Genomic DNA, 13,136 nt, shown 5'->3' on the forward strand with positions numbered 1-13,136 from the left:
TTTGTATGTGTGGCTTATACTGTACGTTTAGTCTGAGTCTTGACAGCTGCCCAGTTCTTATTTCTGGTTCTGGTCATACCTATCCTCCTTCCATCAAGACACATGCTGCATTTTTTTTTAAAAAAAGTTACATTATCTTGAAAGTTCAGGTCTAAGCTAATTTCATCATGTCAAAAACTCCTCTTCCTCCTCCTCCTCATTTTATATAGCACCATCAGTGTACATGTTGCTTTACGTGAGTACTTTACAATTGTTTATTTTTCAGTTCCTGCCCTCAGGCTAAAAACATGACACTCAAGGGAAAGGGGGTGATAGTGGGAGAGGCAGTTAAGTCCAGCAAATACTGCCGCTTTGTCTCTCCCTTCAAGGCCAGGGCAGTTACAGTTGGGATGGATGGAGGGCTTTTCATCTGCTTCTGGGCCTAGGCATGATGGAGCTATGCCATCCTCTTCTTCTCTCTCCCCAAGGTCAAGGCAGTGACAGCTGAGATGGATGAAATGCCTTTAATCTGCTTCTGGACCTAGGCATGATGGAGCTGTGCCTGCCTGTTCTTCATCTCTCCCTCTGAGGCAAGAGTAATGGCATTTGGGCCTTTCCTCAGCTGCTGGGTCTTGAGATTTGTTCCATGTTTAGTTCATGTAGTTCGCTTCTAGCAAGTGTCATCTTATCATTTCAAAGGAAACATATTTTGGTTGACCTCCACACTTGGGTGGGGCATACAGCATCCTCTTCTTTTCAAAATGCAAATCCACAGTGGGTTTTTTATGTTCTATATTTAATCTTCCAGAAACAGGACTGGCCACTGCACAAGCTAGAATGTTCTGCAATGTGTGTGTTTGGGCAGAACTGGAACCCCTCGGAGACAGTGAGACTCACTGCGAGGATTCTTGCCAAACAGGTGAGCTTGGACCAAATATTTCTGTTTGTGTTTTAAAGATGCACAAGAACAAGCTAATGAACAGATAACTTCTACATGAACCATCTTCCTACAGGGGTGGGCAAAAGTGCAGCCCACAGCCTGCATGCATCCCTTGAGAGCCCTAAGTGCATCCCTTGGACGCCCCCCCCCCAGAAGACCCCCAGTCCTTATTTAAATTTTGAGGGGGGTAGCTTTGGGACAATTTTCTGTCTTAAAGCAACCACAAATCTGCCCAAACCACCTAACAATACAATGGCTACCTTCCCTTAACTCCCTTCAAACCCTAAAAACAAACAAACCCATGCAAAATTCTAGTTTGTGGGAAGTGTATCTAAGGGGTCATTCAGACATGTTTCTTTTTTAGTACGACAATGTGAATAATCTTACTGACACATTCTGGGTTTGTCTGTGCGTGTTCAGGTGCTCACACATGCCAGCACTTGAATAAAGATGGAGTCGACAATGCAAATGTATTTGAAACATGTTCAAGGCATGCAGAGTTTTATCCCTGTTTATCCCTGGTCTATTTGCATTGGTTATTCACACTGCAGATGATGTGAATCTTTTTTTTAAAACTTGGGGGGGGGGGGGAAACTGATATTGATTATCCCTGGGTAAGTGGGTTTTTTGGCAGCCCACCTCAAAACTTAATTGAATGCCTTCAAAGTGCATCTGGACAGTAAAGATTCAACCCAGATTATTTTCACTGTCTGAATAACCCCTTAGAATCAATTTGCAGAGGGACAAGGTGGGATTGGCAAGTTTCAAGGTCACTGCGTCATACTCCATTGTAATGCTCCAATTTCTCTCCCTCTGCAATTAAAAAAAACTTAACTCCCCTAAATAGTGGTCTTTGAAGAAAATCTATACACTTGAGAACCGCTTATGTGATAAGGGTGACCCAGATGCAGTATAGAGAGAGAACTCTGAAGGCCTGCTGGGATGGGGCCCTGCCTGATTCTCCCCTTCCCCCCCATGCTCCTTTTCTTTTCCTTTTTTTAAAAATTAAAGCACAGTCTAGTGGTGATTCACAAACAAAATTAGATGTTTAATGATGAAAAGTCATTGGAATAAATTTGTGCTTTTATCGCTTGCAGGGAAGTGGGAGGGAGCCCTACATGGCATATGAAAGCTAAATATGCAAACCAGAGTCCCTGAACCTCAGCTGTTGGGCCACCTGCAAACCCGCATTTAATGGCCAAGCTTACAAAGAAGTGGCCTTAGGCCAGTGCTGGAGTGTTGCTTTTGAACTCTGTCAACATTGAGATTATTCACTTTCCTCAAAGCAAAGTCTGCCTTCGAACTGCTTGCTACTCTTAGTTGCTTTCAGAAAGTCTGCACTTAAATGACAAATTTTGAAATCACTTGTTCTGTGGCGCACGCATGTGCTTGTATAAACTTTGGTAGGAGTTCTGGATGTAGGGCTGGTTAACCTGGTGCCTGGTGTCAGCACTTTTAAATTTGGAGGACTGTTCATTGAGTTATCTGAAGCCTTCAAAGGTTTAAAGGGTGTGTGTGTATTTTAGAAAAGACTGTTGCGAACAAGATGTATGGGGGATTTTTGAAAACATGTATTTTTTTTTCTTTAGAAAACACACACGGGAAGAACTGAGTCGGAAAAACTCCTCTCTGTGAAAGAGTTTGAGTCCCGTAAGTAGAAATAAATGGTAAACTACAACAGTTTTCTGTGGGCTGCTCAGAAAGTGTTTAGCAACCTTTCAGTGGAACCTACCTCATTTTATGTGTTGTGGGTTGGATTGAGGCATCTACCTGGGGAAGATGGATGTTCTGGAAACTTGCTTTCTAACCCTTTTTCCCCCTGCTGTCCCCTAGAAACAGCTGGATCAGGAGGTCCTGTTCCATGGAGTGGGTTATGGGCAAAAGGAAATGGAATGGGATTTTGCAGGAAATAGAGCAGAAACATATTCAATAAACTGAGCACAAGGTGTTTCCTCTCATTTTCTCACTATTTTCCCCTTCCATATTAGACACCCCCACTGAGCCTTGGCATACCCTACTTAGCACGGCTTCTCAAGTCCTTGAAGGACCATTTTCTGGAATCCAGGGCAAGGAGCGAGTCATGCAGCCACACACACACACACCGCAAATGTTGTTGAATCGCAGCTCCCAGCATTCCTCACCAGTGACCATGCTGGCTAGGGCTGCAGGGACTTGCATCTGGAAGGTTCTGGTTTAAATGAAAGCAACTCCTTGGGAAAGATGGAGGTTTTGGAAACTTACCTCTCAATCCATTCCCTTCCCATCCAACCGCCTCCCATTCCAAACCATTCTATTATCTGTTGTAACTTTGGGAAAGAGAGAATTAGAATTCCAGCCCGTTGATTACATTGTCTCTGTCTGTAGCATTTCCTGGCAAGTAGGATGACTTTGTGGATTCTAATATAAAATTTTAAAAAGCCAATGTTGTTACCAGGGGGCATGAAGTCAGAGATGGTGCAGTTGCTTGATAGTGACAGTGTCTTTGGGGCTAATTGCAGGGCCCTCCAGGGTTTGGTGGCATATCTGTCACTGCCAGTCAAATCTGACATGTCCTCCGTGATTTCTGCACTCCAGCAGTAAGCTGAGGGAAAGATAGGAGGCCATTGTGAGTGAGTGAGTGTGTGTGTGTGTGTGTGTGTATGATAGAGAACTTACTTTCCCCCTCAGGGCAGAGTTAGAAACTGAGCAACTGTTAAGACCAAGCATGCTAGAATTGTCAACACAACAGCATCACTCTCTTGTGTTGCTCTCAGTGTCATTCTCTCGCTTGGTGCTGCCAAGAAGAAAATCAGTTCACCCAGTAAAACATGTACTACAGAATTATTAAATCCTATAAAGGCGCCTCCTCTGACCTGACCATTTTGCTCCAAACACGTTATTGTTGTGTGTTTCATGTTCTTTCTGACTTATAGCAGCCTTAAAGCAACTCTGTCATAGGGTTTTCTTGGCAAGATTTGTTCACAGATGGTTTGCCTTTGCCCTCCTCCTCTGAGGCAGAGAGAGTGTGACTTGATCAAGGTCACCCAGTGGGTTTCCATAGCTGAGCAGAGATTTGAACCCTAGTCTCCAGAGTCATAGTCCAATGCTCAGACCACTGCACCATGCTAGTTCTCTTTGAGCTCATATCTTATGACATTTAGTTTGATCATTAGACTACAACCAGGGTTCAAATCGCACTCGGCCCTGAAAACCCGCAGAGTGAACTTAGGCAAGTCATACTTTCTCAGCTCAGAGGAAGGTAAGGACAAATATTGAACAAGTCTTACCAAGAAAACCCACTGATAGGTTCACCTTAGGGTTGCCATAAGTTGAGAAAATGACAACAACAACGTGTTCAGAGCAAAACCCTCCAAAATTTCACAGTTGAAAACTGAGTCATATGTGACCAAGCAACATCAGAGTGGGGCCAAGATGGTAAAAGATATTAATGAGGAAAAACATTAATACTACTGGGAAGGGCAAGATTGCCCCCCTCCCATGAATGAATTGAATGCAAACTACTTTTGCATTGAATTCAGTTTGCAGCATTGACCTAAACCAAGGACAAAGGAGGAAAGTGGGAGGAAGAGAGAGAAACTGGGTCATTTCAAAAGCAGCTGAAAAGGTGGGATGATAAAATAATTTTGTCTGTCCCTGCCAATTCAGGACATTTGGAGGATAAGTGAACACAACTGATCTCAGAAGTTAAGTAAGATTAGGCCTAGTTTGAACTTTGTTGAGAGAAGTACATGTGCTTTGTGTGTGTGTTTAAATTAAATTGCTGCAATCCTGGTTAAAATAATGTGAGGGACACATAACCAATATTAACGTGGCAGCTTGCAGTAGTTGAGAAGCCCAGAACGTAAACGGTGAATGTTATCTCTGAATAAGTTGAACATGCCTCACAATGTAATGCAGTGGACCCTTGTTATCTGGTGCAGTTTGGTTCCAGGACTCCCCGTGGATAACAAAATCTGTGGATGCTCAAGTCACATTATATATAATAGCACAACAAAATGGTGTCCCTTATATAAAATTGTTTGTTATTTGGAATTTATACTTTTTTGGAATATTTTCAAGCCATGGATGCTCAAATTCATGGATAAAATCCATGGATAAGAAGGGCTGACTGTAATGCCATTTATTCTATATAAACTGAATAAATAAATAAATGTCACATAACTGAGGTGGCTGTTCAAGAGGAAATTATACCATACTATGCTATACCTTCCTAAAAGTCTGTAGTATGAACCTATTTATGAACAAGCACAGTTGTAACACAAAGTTTGGAAAATTTAATTTTTTTGGATTGTAGGTTCCAGAATTCTCCAGTCAGCATGGAGAATAGTAGGAGTTACAGTACCAAAAATTAATATTTTCAAGCTCTGATACAGCTCCCTAATTGTTTCTGGACAACAAATATACTTAAGAAAGAGAGATGTCAAACAAACATCAGTTTGCTGCACAAAAGGAAATATATAAGCCAGTTTTTTGAGTCATTTAACGAGTTGTTTACCTTGTGAATATGTAAATTGTAGTTGCTGTTGGTGAACAGTTATCAAGGTTATAATGTTACCAGTTTGAAAGCAAACATTAACTCAATGTTAGTCTATGGAGCAAAAAAGCTAATTTCATCTGTTTATAAATCCAGTGGAATTACCTATCTGAAAAGGTGAAATTATCTACATAACAAATGGGCAAAAATATTTCAATTGTCATGTTAGCTTGTATCATTCATTTCCAAAAGTCCTGGGGAAGAGTGAATGACACCCATTGCTTGTTCAAACAAGTATTCTTATGCTTGATTTCCTTTCATAGAAAATCACCTATCTTGCAGTTGACTTAATGGAGTTAACAAGTGAAGTGGAAGTGGTCCTTGTATTGAAGAAAGATTTATTTTCTTTTGCAGATCTTGATAAGCTGGACAATGAAAAGAAGGAGCTGATTCAGAATGATATTTCTGCTCTCCATCACTTTTATTCAAAACATATAGAATATCCAGATAATGCAGCTCTTGTGGTCCTTTTTGCTCAGGTAAGATGGGTGAAAAATGCTTTGTTTTGTTGAATAGGCTGCTTGCAGAAGTCAGCTTTGGGACATTCAATTTTCCAATAAACTGTTCTGCCTCCTTGTCTATGCTGGAAGTGGAGTTCACTAAATAAGTAGATAAATAAAGATGCAAAATATGTCACCCCCACCTCCCCAAAAATTCTCCGTTGCATGCATCCTAGTAACTCTCAAAATAGATGTCCTGACAAACACATTATGTCTGGTACCTCTTAGTGACTGTTGATGCTGTTGTTATTTATCATTAAGTCATCTTTGACTTTTGGTGACCCTATGAATGTGAGACTTCCAAGTGCACTGCTCAAGTCTCGCAAACTAAGAGCTGTGGCTTCCTTGACTGAATCAGTCCACCTATAATGGGGTCTCCCTCTTTTCCTACTGACTTCCACTTTCTCAAGTATTATTGCCTTTCCCAATGAGTCACGTCATGTCATGATATATCCATAATGCAACAGCCTCTATTTAGTTATCCTTTTTCTTAGCTTCTTTAGTCATCTTATTTTCTCCAAATGTTTCCTTCAGCTAAATGGAGCTTAATTCCTCTCTCAAAAAGGATGTGATCATAACAGAGAGTTTATTGTATTTTAAGCACTTTAAAAAAAATCATGGTGAGGAAAAAACCCATTAAAATATTGATTGAGACCAAGCTGGGACTTTTGGTGGTTTTTTTTAAACTCATTTTTCATCGTTCAGACCTCTGTGTCTTAAAGAGTCTTTAGGAAAACCACCACAAACACACACACCTACTTTTGGATGTGAATACTATATTTTGTGATTCAGTTCAGCAGTCTTATCCTTAATCTTCCACAAGAGAATTAGATTGTAAATAAATTCTGACCTCCCTTCTTATAAAGCTAGTAGCTCAGTGTTAAGACTTGATTAAGAATAAGCAGCATTCTAATCAGATTAATCAGAGTGGCACAGATGAGTAGGGTCAATTACCTTTAGATACTAAACAAGCCAGCAGATTTCCATTTCTATCTCCTGATTGTTTCTGTTTCTCTTTCCTTTTTTTACAGGTTAACTGCAATGGATTTACCATTGAAGATGAAGAACTTTCGCACCTAGGTTCAGCAATATTCCCTGAGTAAGTATTTACTTACTCCCCTTCTTGGCAACCTGTTCCTTTCAGGTTTTGTTTCCAGCCACACAAAAAAGTTGTGTTGGAGAAAAGGTTTCCAGCCACACCAAAAGTTATAACATATTTGCAAAGCTGGGCAGCCTTTCCCCATCGCACTCCTTGGAACACTACACACTTCTTCCTCCCTCTTCATGTTGACCACATGTGCCTGGGTTATCCAGCTGCTTCCCTGCCAGTGGGTTAAATATGAAGCACTGAACAAGGAGAACTAGGCCAGATGATGGCTTGAATCTTATTGCAAGTCCTAAATAGAGTAAGCCCATTTAATCAGTGGACTTACAAAGGATTCCGGCCTTTGAGCCCATCTAACCCAATATTGCCTGTTGACCTTCCACAGACTTAGGGAGAGGTATGTGCAGTCATTGTAACTAGAGATGACCACAGCTGAATCTCGGACCTTCTGCATACAGTCTATACTGTTCCTTAGTCACAGAGCACATACCAGGTCCCAGGTTCAGTACTTGGCATATCCAAGTAAGCCTGAGAAAAGTTCTTCCAGGATAGTGTCCTATCCTGTTGGTGACATACACAGGCATTAAGCCTAACTTTTGGTTGCATGTCTTTCTATGGTCATATTAGAGATTGGAATGCTCAACCTTTGATCATATTGGAGACTGGAATTCTCTGCTCTTGGTCAGTGACCAAAACCTTCTGAAAATGTACATCTTCATGCTTCCAGCTCCTAATGCAGCCATGTAGGGGCTGGGGAGAATTGGAGCTGGCTGAGAAGTATCTGGCTGTATGCCTATAACCAGACAGGCAATGATAAAGGCATCTTCCATGACCTCCCGAGGTCATTCAGTGGTCCTGGAAGAAGATGTTCTCATTGGTTGGCATCTTGTTAGTAAAATACACATGCAATGTTGTGCTGCACATGCAGGATGGATTATTCACTGTAGCGCAATTTATGTATTCTACTGACAGAAGCAGAGTTGCACATACAGTAATTTTGTACATTTCCGTTGTGCATTGCACATTGCATTTTACACTGCACAGTGCACAACAACATTCAGTCACTGGCATGTGTTGTGCAGTGTTCATACTGTGCTGGAGGATAGCATGGCATATCTTTGCATGTGGACATTTATTCTATGGTATAGGGATGCTGGATTGCCACCAGTGAGGGTCTAGCCATAGGTACATAGCCAGAAATGCCCCTGGTGCCCTCCATTCTTCACTAGCCACTTTATGGGGCAGAGGTAGGGGAAACAGCATGAAAACATGGGCTTTCTGGGAGAGGAGACAGGACACGAAACACAGTTCTGCTGGGTAGAACTTTACACTATTCTTCTGCATTGATATTTCCTTTCCCCCCACTTTTTTGCATATGTAATTCTAGCGGCGGTTAAAAGATATAAAATATTTTTAAATGTTTTATTTCTTCTTTTTCGTCTATTATATTTAACAAAAACCTTTCTGACTTAAGTTTAATTTGGATTTGTAGAATTTTTTATATTGATCTGTGTATCGTTTTCCAGTAATTGATTGCAGTTGGGCATGTCCACCAAATATGAAATAAGGTTCCTTCTTGTTTACCACATTTCCAACATTTATTATTATTGTTTTTTTTTCCATCTTTGCTAATTTATTTGGAGAAAAATACCATCTGTGTAACATCTTATAAAAGTTTTCTTTTAAATCCATAGAAATTTTAGATCTTGACCCCAGGCTCTTTCCCATTTTTCCAGATGTATCATATGACCTAAATTTCTCACCCATCTAATCATGTTTTCTTTAATGATTACTTGTTCTATATCTCTCTTCAGAAGAAGCTTATATAATTTTAAAATTGTTGATTTTTCTGAATTTAATAATATCTCATCCAATTCATTTTCTTCTTTATTGAAACCTTGTAGTTGTAAGTCCATTTTAAATTTTTCCTGTGATTGTCTGTATGGGAACCAGTGGCAAATAAAACCCGTGTTCTCAACATCTTTCAACAAATCTGAAACTTGTTCAAGTTCCAGCAAATCTCTCCTGATCCTTCTAAACCCATAAAGTTGTCCTGATTTTCTGTATTTCATTTACAAAACATAGGGAAAAAATATTGGTTGTTGAAACAAGCCCTGTTGCTTTTAGGTGTTTTATTTGTGGTTTTAATCTTTCAGCCCACAAAACAACAAATGCTCTTCTTTTTTCTTTTTTGTCAGTGTGGCACTCATGAACCACAGCTGTTGCCCCAATGTGATTGTTACTTACAAAGGGATCGTGGCTGAAGTCAGAGCTGTTCAGGAGATAGAACCTGGAGATGAGGTAACAGTGTAAAAATATGTGTTCAAATAGGATCTGCCAGTAGCACTTTACATGAATACGGTCTCTAAGAAATGTGCAGAAGTTGCATGCCTGCAGTGTACAGTCAGCTCTCTGTATCCACAGACTGTACATCCACAGATTCAACTATCCATGGCTTGAAAATATTTTTTAAAAAATTCCAAAAAGTAAACATTGACATTGCCTTTTTGTATAAGGGACACCATTTTACTAGGCCATTGTATATAATGGGGCTTGAGTATCCATGGATTTTGGTATCCACTGGGGTCCTGGAAACAAATAAGTAGATACTAAGAGTCTTCTATAGCTGCACTTCCATCTTTGTGACATAAACTTTCCTCTGTGAAAGGTATTGACTGCAATCCTACATTGGAAATCTAGTTATAATGTTGTAGCTATGCTCTGATTCCTGACCAGAACTCTTGAACTCTACCTTCAAATCAAGGTAACTGTATAAATGGAATAATTCTGAGGTGTTGGTGAGTGGGACACTGAAGGACGATGCACCCTGTCACCTCTTGCCAGAGAACTTCATTGCACAAGTAGGGACCTCTTCAGGATCCTATTGCAACTCCTCATCCTCTCCTCGCCTAAGCTTGTTGATGGAAGTGGGCAGGATGTGTCATCCTTCAGCAGTATACTTGCCATTGCTGTGTAACTCTATCACTTGATATGACCACCCGGTTTTAGGAATGCTTGTTCCATAATTATAAATGTGAATATGAAATAGTTTCTTAGTTGTAAGTCTGGTTGTTAACTGCTTAACAGGACTGGCAGCTGTTGACTTTGAAGAGAGCTACGAAGGGCCAGGATTCCTGTTTCCGTTTTTCCCTTCAGAAAAAGTGAAAAAATAGATTATGTTAAATGTTCTTTTACAATTATGAATAAAATATTAAGGAGAAGGTGTTCTTGTATAGCAGGTTGACTTTTGGGTAAGAGTGTGCTGTGTTTCACATCCTTGCATCCTTGTTTTGGTTTACCTTTCTCAGTTCTTTTTAAGTGAATGAGTGCTTCATGTCTCCTTGGCACTATGGTGGATTAGAGGAAACAAGAGTAATTTGCTTTATTAATCTTTTGTTTTTATTGGATTTTTGCCTGTTCCTCATAAACTGGCAAAACCAAACAGCTTTGTTATAGTATAGGTGAATCTTACAGTTGAGGATCTTGTAATTCCATTTTAACAACAACAACAAAAGTAAATCAAGTTTATAATTCTTTCTGGAATAAACTGGGCTTTTTGCCAAATGAGGTTATACATAAATGTATTTTATGTTCCTAAAGTAACAAATGACTTTCATTCTGTACAGGGTGCTAATACTGCATGCTGCCCTCCTCATTTTTCTGAAATTTTCTGGAGGGTTTTCTGAAATAAAGGAAAATTTTCCATGGTCTCAGCATTTCCAGAAATTGTACGTTTCTGACTTTAAACTGTGGTAAGCAGTAGCTTCTTTTTTGGAATCAGAGTGTGCCAACTTTTTTCTTTCAGAAAGAAATTACACTCAACACAAGGAGTGTTGCCCAAAACAGCAGCATGATATTTTCCTCTCCCTTTCCCTGAAAATTTTAAACTTTAACTGTGTTTCTCCCTGTCCCGCTTCATCCTTATAATCAGTCATGCTACTTGGAATAGGGAAGCCATTCCTTTGAATGTGATTTAATTTTAAAGGGGAAGGGGAAGAAACTGGAAGGACTTTTTCTAAGATGGAAACATTGGTACAGTAATTCTGTCTTTGATCCATGTATAAAGGAGTCACTTATCATGTGTGCAGCAGGTCATATGGGCATATCTTATGTTGCCTGACCAGAAACTTTACCCTTAGGGCAGTCACATTCTGTTCCAAGACAGTGTGGAGTATAGGCACAACTGATCCCCAGTGCATAACTTTCTAAAATTCCTAGAGCCTTATCACATGAGAAGAGCAATTTGAAGGAGCAGGAGAGTAGCGGCTTTTTCCATCCCTCTCTCCATGGCACCATAGCACTTCTGTTCTCTTCCCAAGAGAGTGTGCCTTCTGTCAGATGGTCATAAAAGTGTGCCTTCTGTCAAATGAATTTTTCCAGCACAGCAAAAGACATGCTTTTATGACCATCTCCCTCAGGAAAAAAATGGAAGTGCTTCGACAGCATGCAAAGTGGCAAGAAGAAAGCTGCTTTTCTCTTGCTCCATTTCATCTTTCTTTTCTCATGAGATAAGGTTCATAGTAAATAACGTTGATGCAGCAACTTAGTGGAAAATGCCGCAGAGGAAATGACTGGGTGGGATGGGTGCAATCATGTAGCTGCTGTTGAGAGCCCTAGTGCTTACACTGATTTATTGTGGGCGGGCTGGAGGCGGCCATTTTTCTTCTGGAGACCAAACAGTCAAACCACGCGGGGTCCCTCCAGACTAAAAAGAACAGACACGGCACCACACTTGCATCATGCATGTGCACCCCATATGGATGGCACTGTGTAAAGATGGTGCCGTCCATACGTTCTAGGGTTCTGGAACATGCAAACCCTAGAACGTATGGACAGCACCATCTTTACACAGTGCCATCCATACAGGGTGCGTGTGCATGATGCAAGTGTGGCTGTGCTCTCTGGAACCCTAGAATTTCCCCCAGCCACCTCAAACTGATGGGCTGTGCCAGGCCATTGTTAACTGACCTCTAGTTGGCCCCAACTCATGGCAACCATATAGATGAGGCATCTCCAAGCCCTCCTGTCCTTTGCTGCTGTGCTTATAAGACTCATGATCATGATCTCCCCAGTTGAGCCTGGCCATCTGGCATGTGATCTTCCTCTTTTTCTACTGCCCTCGGCCTTTCCTAGCATTATTGTCTTTTTGAGTGAGCCATGCCTTCTCATGATATGACCAAAGAACAACAGCCTCAGTTTTGTCATTTTAAAAAGGCTTCCAGGGAGAGATCTGATTTGATATGTTCTAGGATCCATTTGTATGTCTTTTTGGATTTCCATGGTATCTTCAGCACTTTTTTCCAGTACCACATTTCAAATGAATTGATTTTTTCCCTTTATCTGCTTTTTTCATTGTCCAGCTCTCATATCCATACATGGTGATGGGGAATACTCTGACTTTGTGTGTCTTTGCTGTTTAGGATTTTTTCTAGTTCTTTCATTGCTGTCTTCCCATTCCTAGTCTTCTTCTTATTTCTTGACTGTAGTGGCCATTCTGATCCATGTTTGATTCTAGATATAGGAATTCTTTAACTCTTTAACTGCAGGCTTTCCACCCAAGGGCTGCACATTTTTGTGGAATGGAACTCCTGTGGAAAAGAAGGACCCACTGTATTTTGATTTCCTCGTTATCTAGGTGGAATGTATGTATTTTTCCATTGTCATTATTTTTGTTTTCTTTATATTAAACCTGCATTTGCACTTTCCCCTTTGACCTGCCTTAGTAATTGTTCTGAATTTGAGATATTTTCCATTAGTACTATGGTGCTGTCCACATATCTAAGATTGTTGATGTTCCTTTGTCATATCTTCATTCCTGCTTCTTCTGAGTCTAATCCTCCTTTTCTTATGATATTTTCTGTATACAAGTGGAACAAATAGAGTGATAGAATGCTGTCTTGCCTGACCCCTTTGCTGATTTGGAATCAATTTGTTTCTTTGAATTCTGTCCTAACAGGAGCCTCTTGTCCTAAGTACAGATTTCTCATTAGGACTGTCAGATGTAGTGGCACTGCCATCACCTTTAAAGCCCTCCATAGCTTTTCATGATCTATACAGTCGAATGCTTTACTGTAGTCT

General features: G+C 40.4%; 1 protein-coding gene across 1 annotated transcript in view; it reads left to right on the plus strand.

Annotated features, from left to right (window-relative positions):
* Positions 1–13,136, plus strand: part of SMYD2 (SET and MYND domain containing 2) — a 74,061-nt gene that overhangs the window by 37,932 nt on the left and 22,993 nt on the right. Inside the window, exons 3-7 of the mRNA XM_042437878.1 lie at positions 788–898; positions 2,509–2,569; positions 5,808–5,932; positions 6,985–7,052; positions 9,257–9,359. Coding sequence (XP_042293812.1) covers positions 788–898; positions 2,509–2,569; positions 5,808–5,932; positions 6,985–7,052; positions 9,257–9,359 — 468 coding nt within the window. The remainder of the gene's footprint in view (positions 1–787; positions 899–2,508; positions 2,570–5,807; positions 5,933–6,984; positions 7,053–9,256; positions 9,360–13,136) is intronic.

This window comes from Sceloporus undulatus, chromosome 1 (assembly GCF_019175285.1).
Source record: "Sceloporus undulatus isolate JIND9_A2432 ecotype Alabama chromosome 1, SceUnd_v1.1, whole genome shotgun sequence".
NCBI classification, from domain to species: domain Eukaryota; kingdom Metazoa; phylum Chordata; class Lepidosauria; order Squamata; family Phrynosomatidae; genus Sceloporus; species Sceloporus undulatus.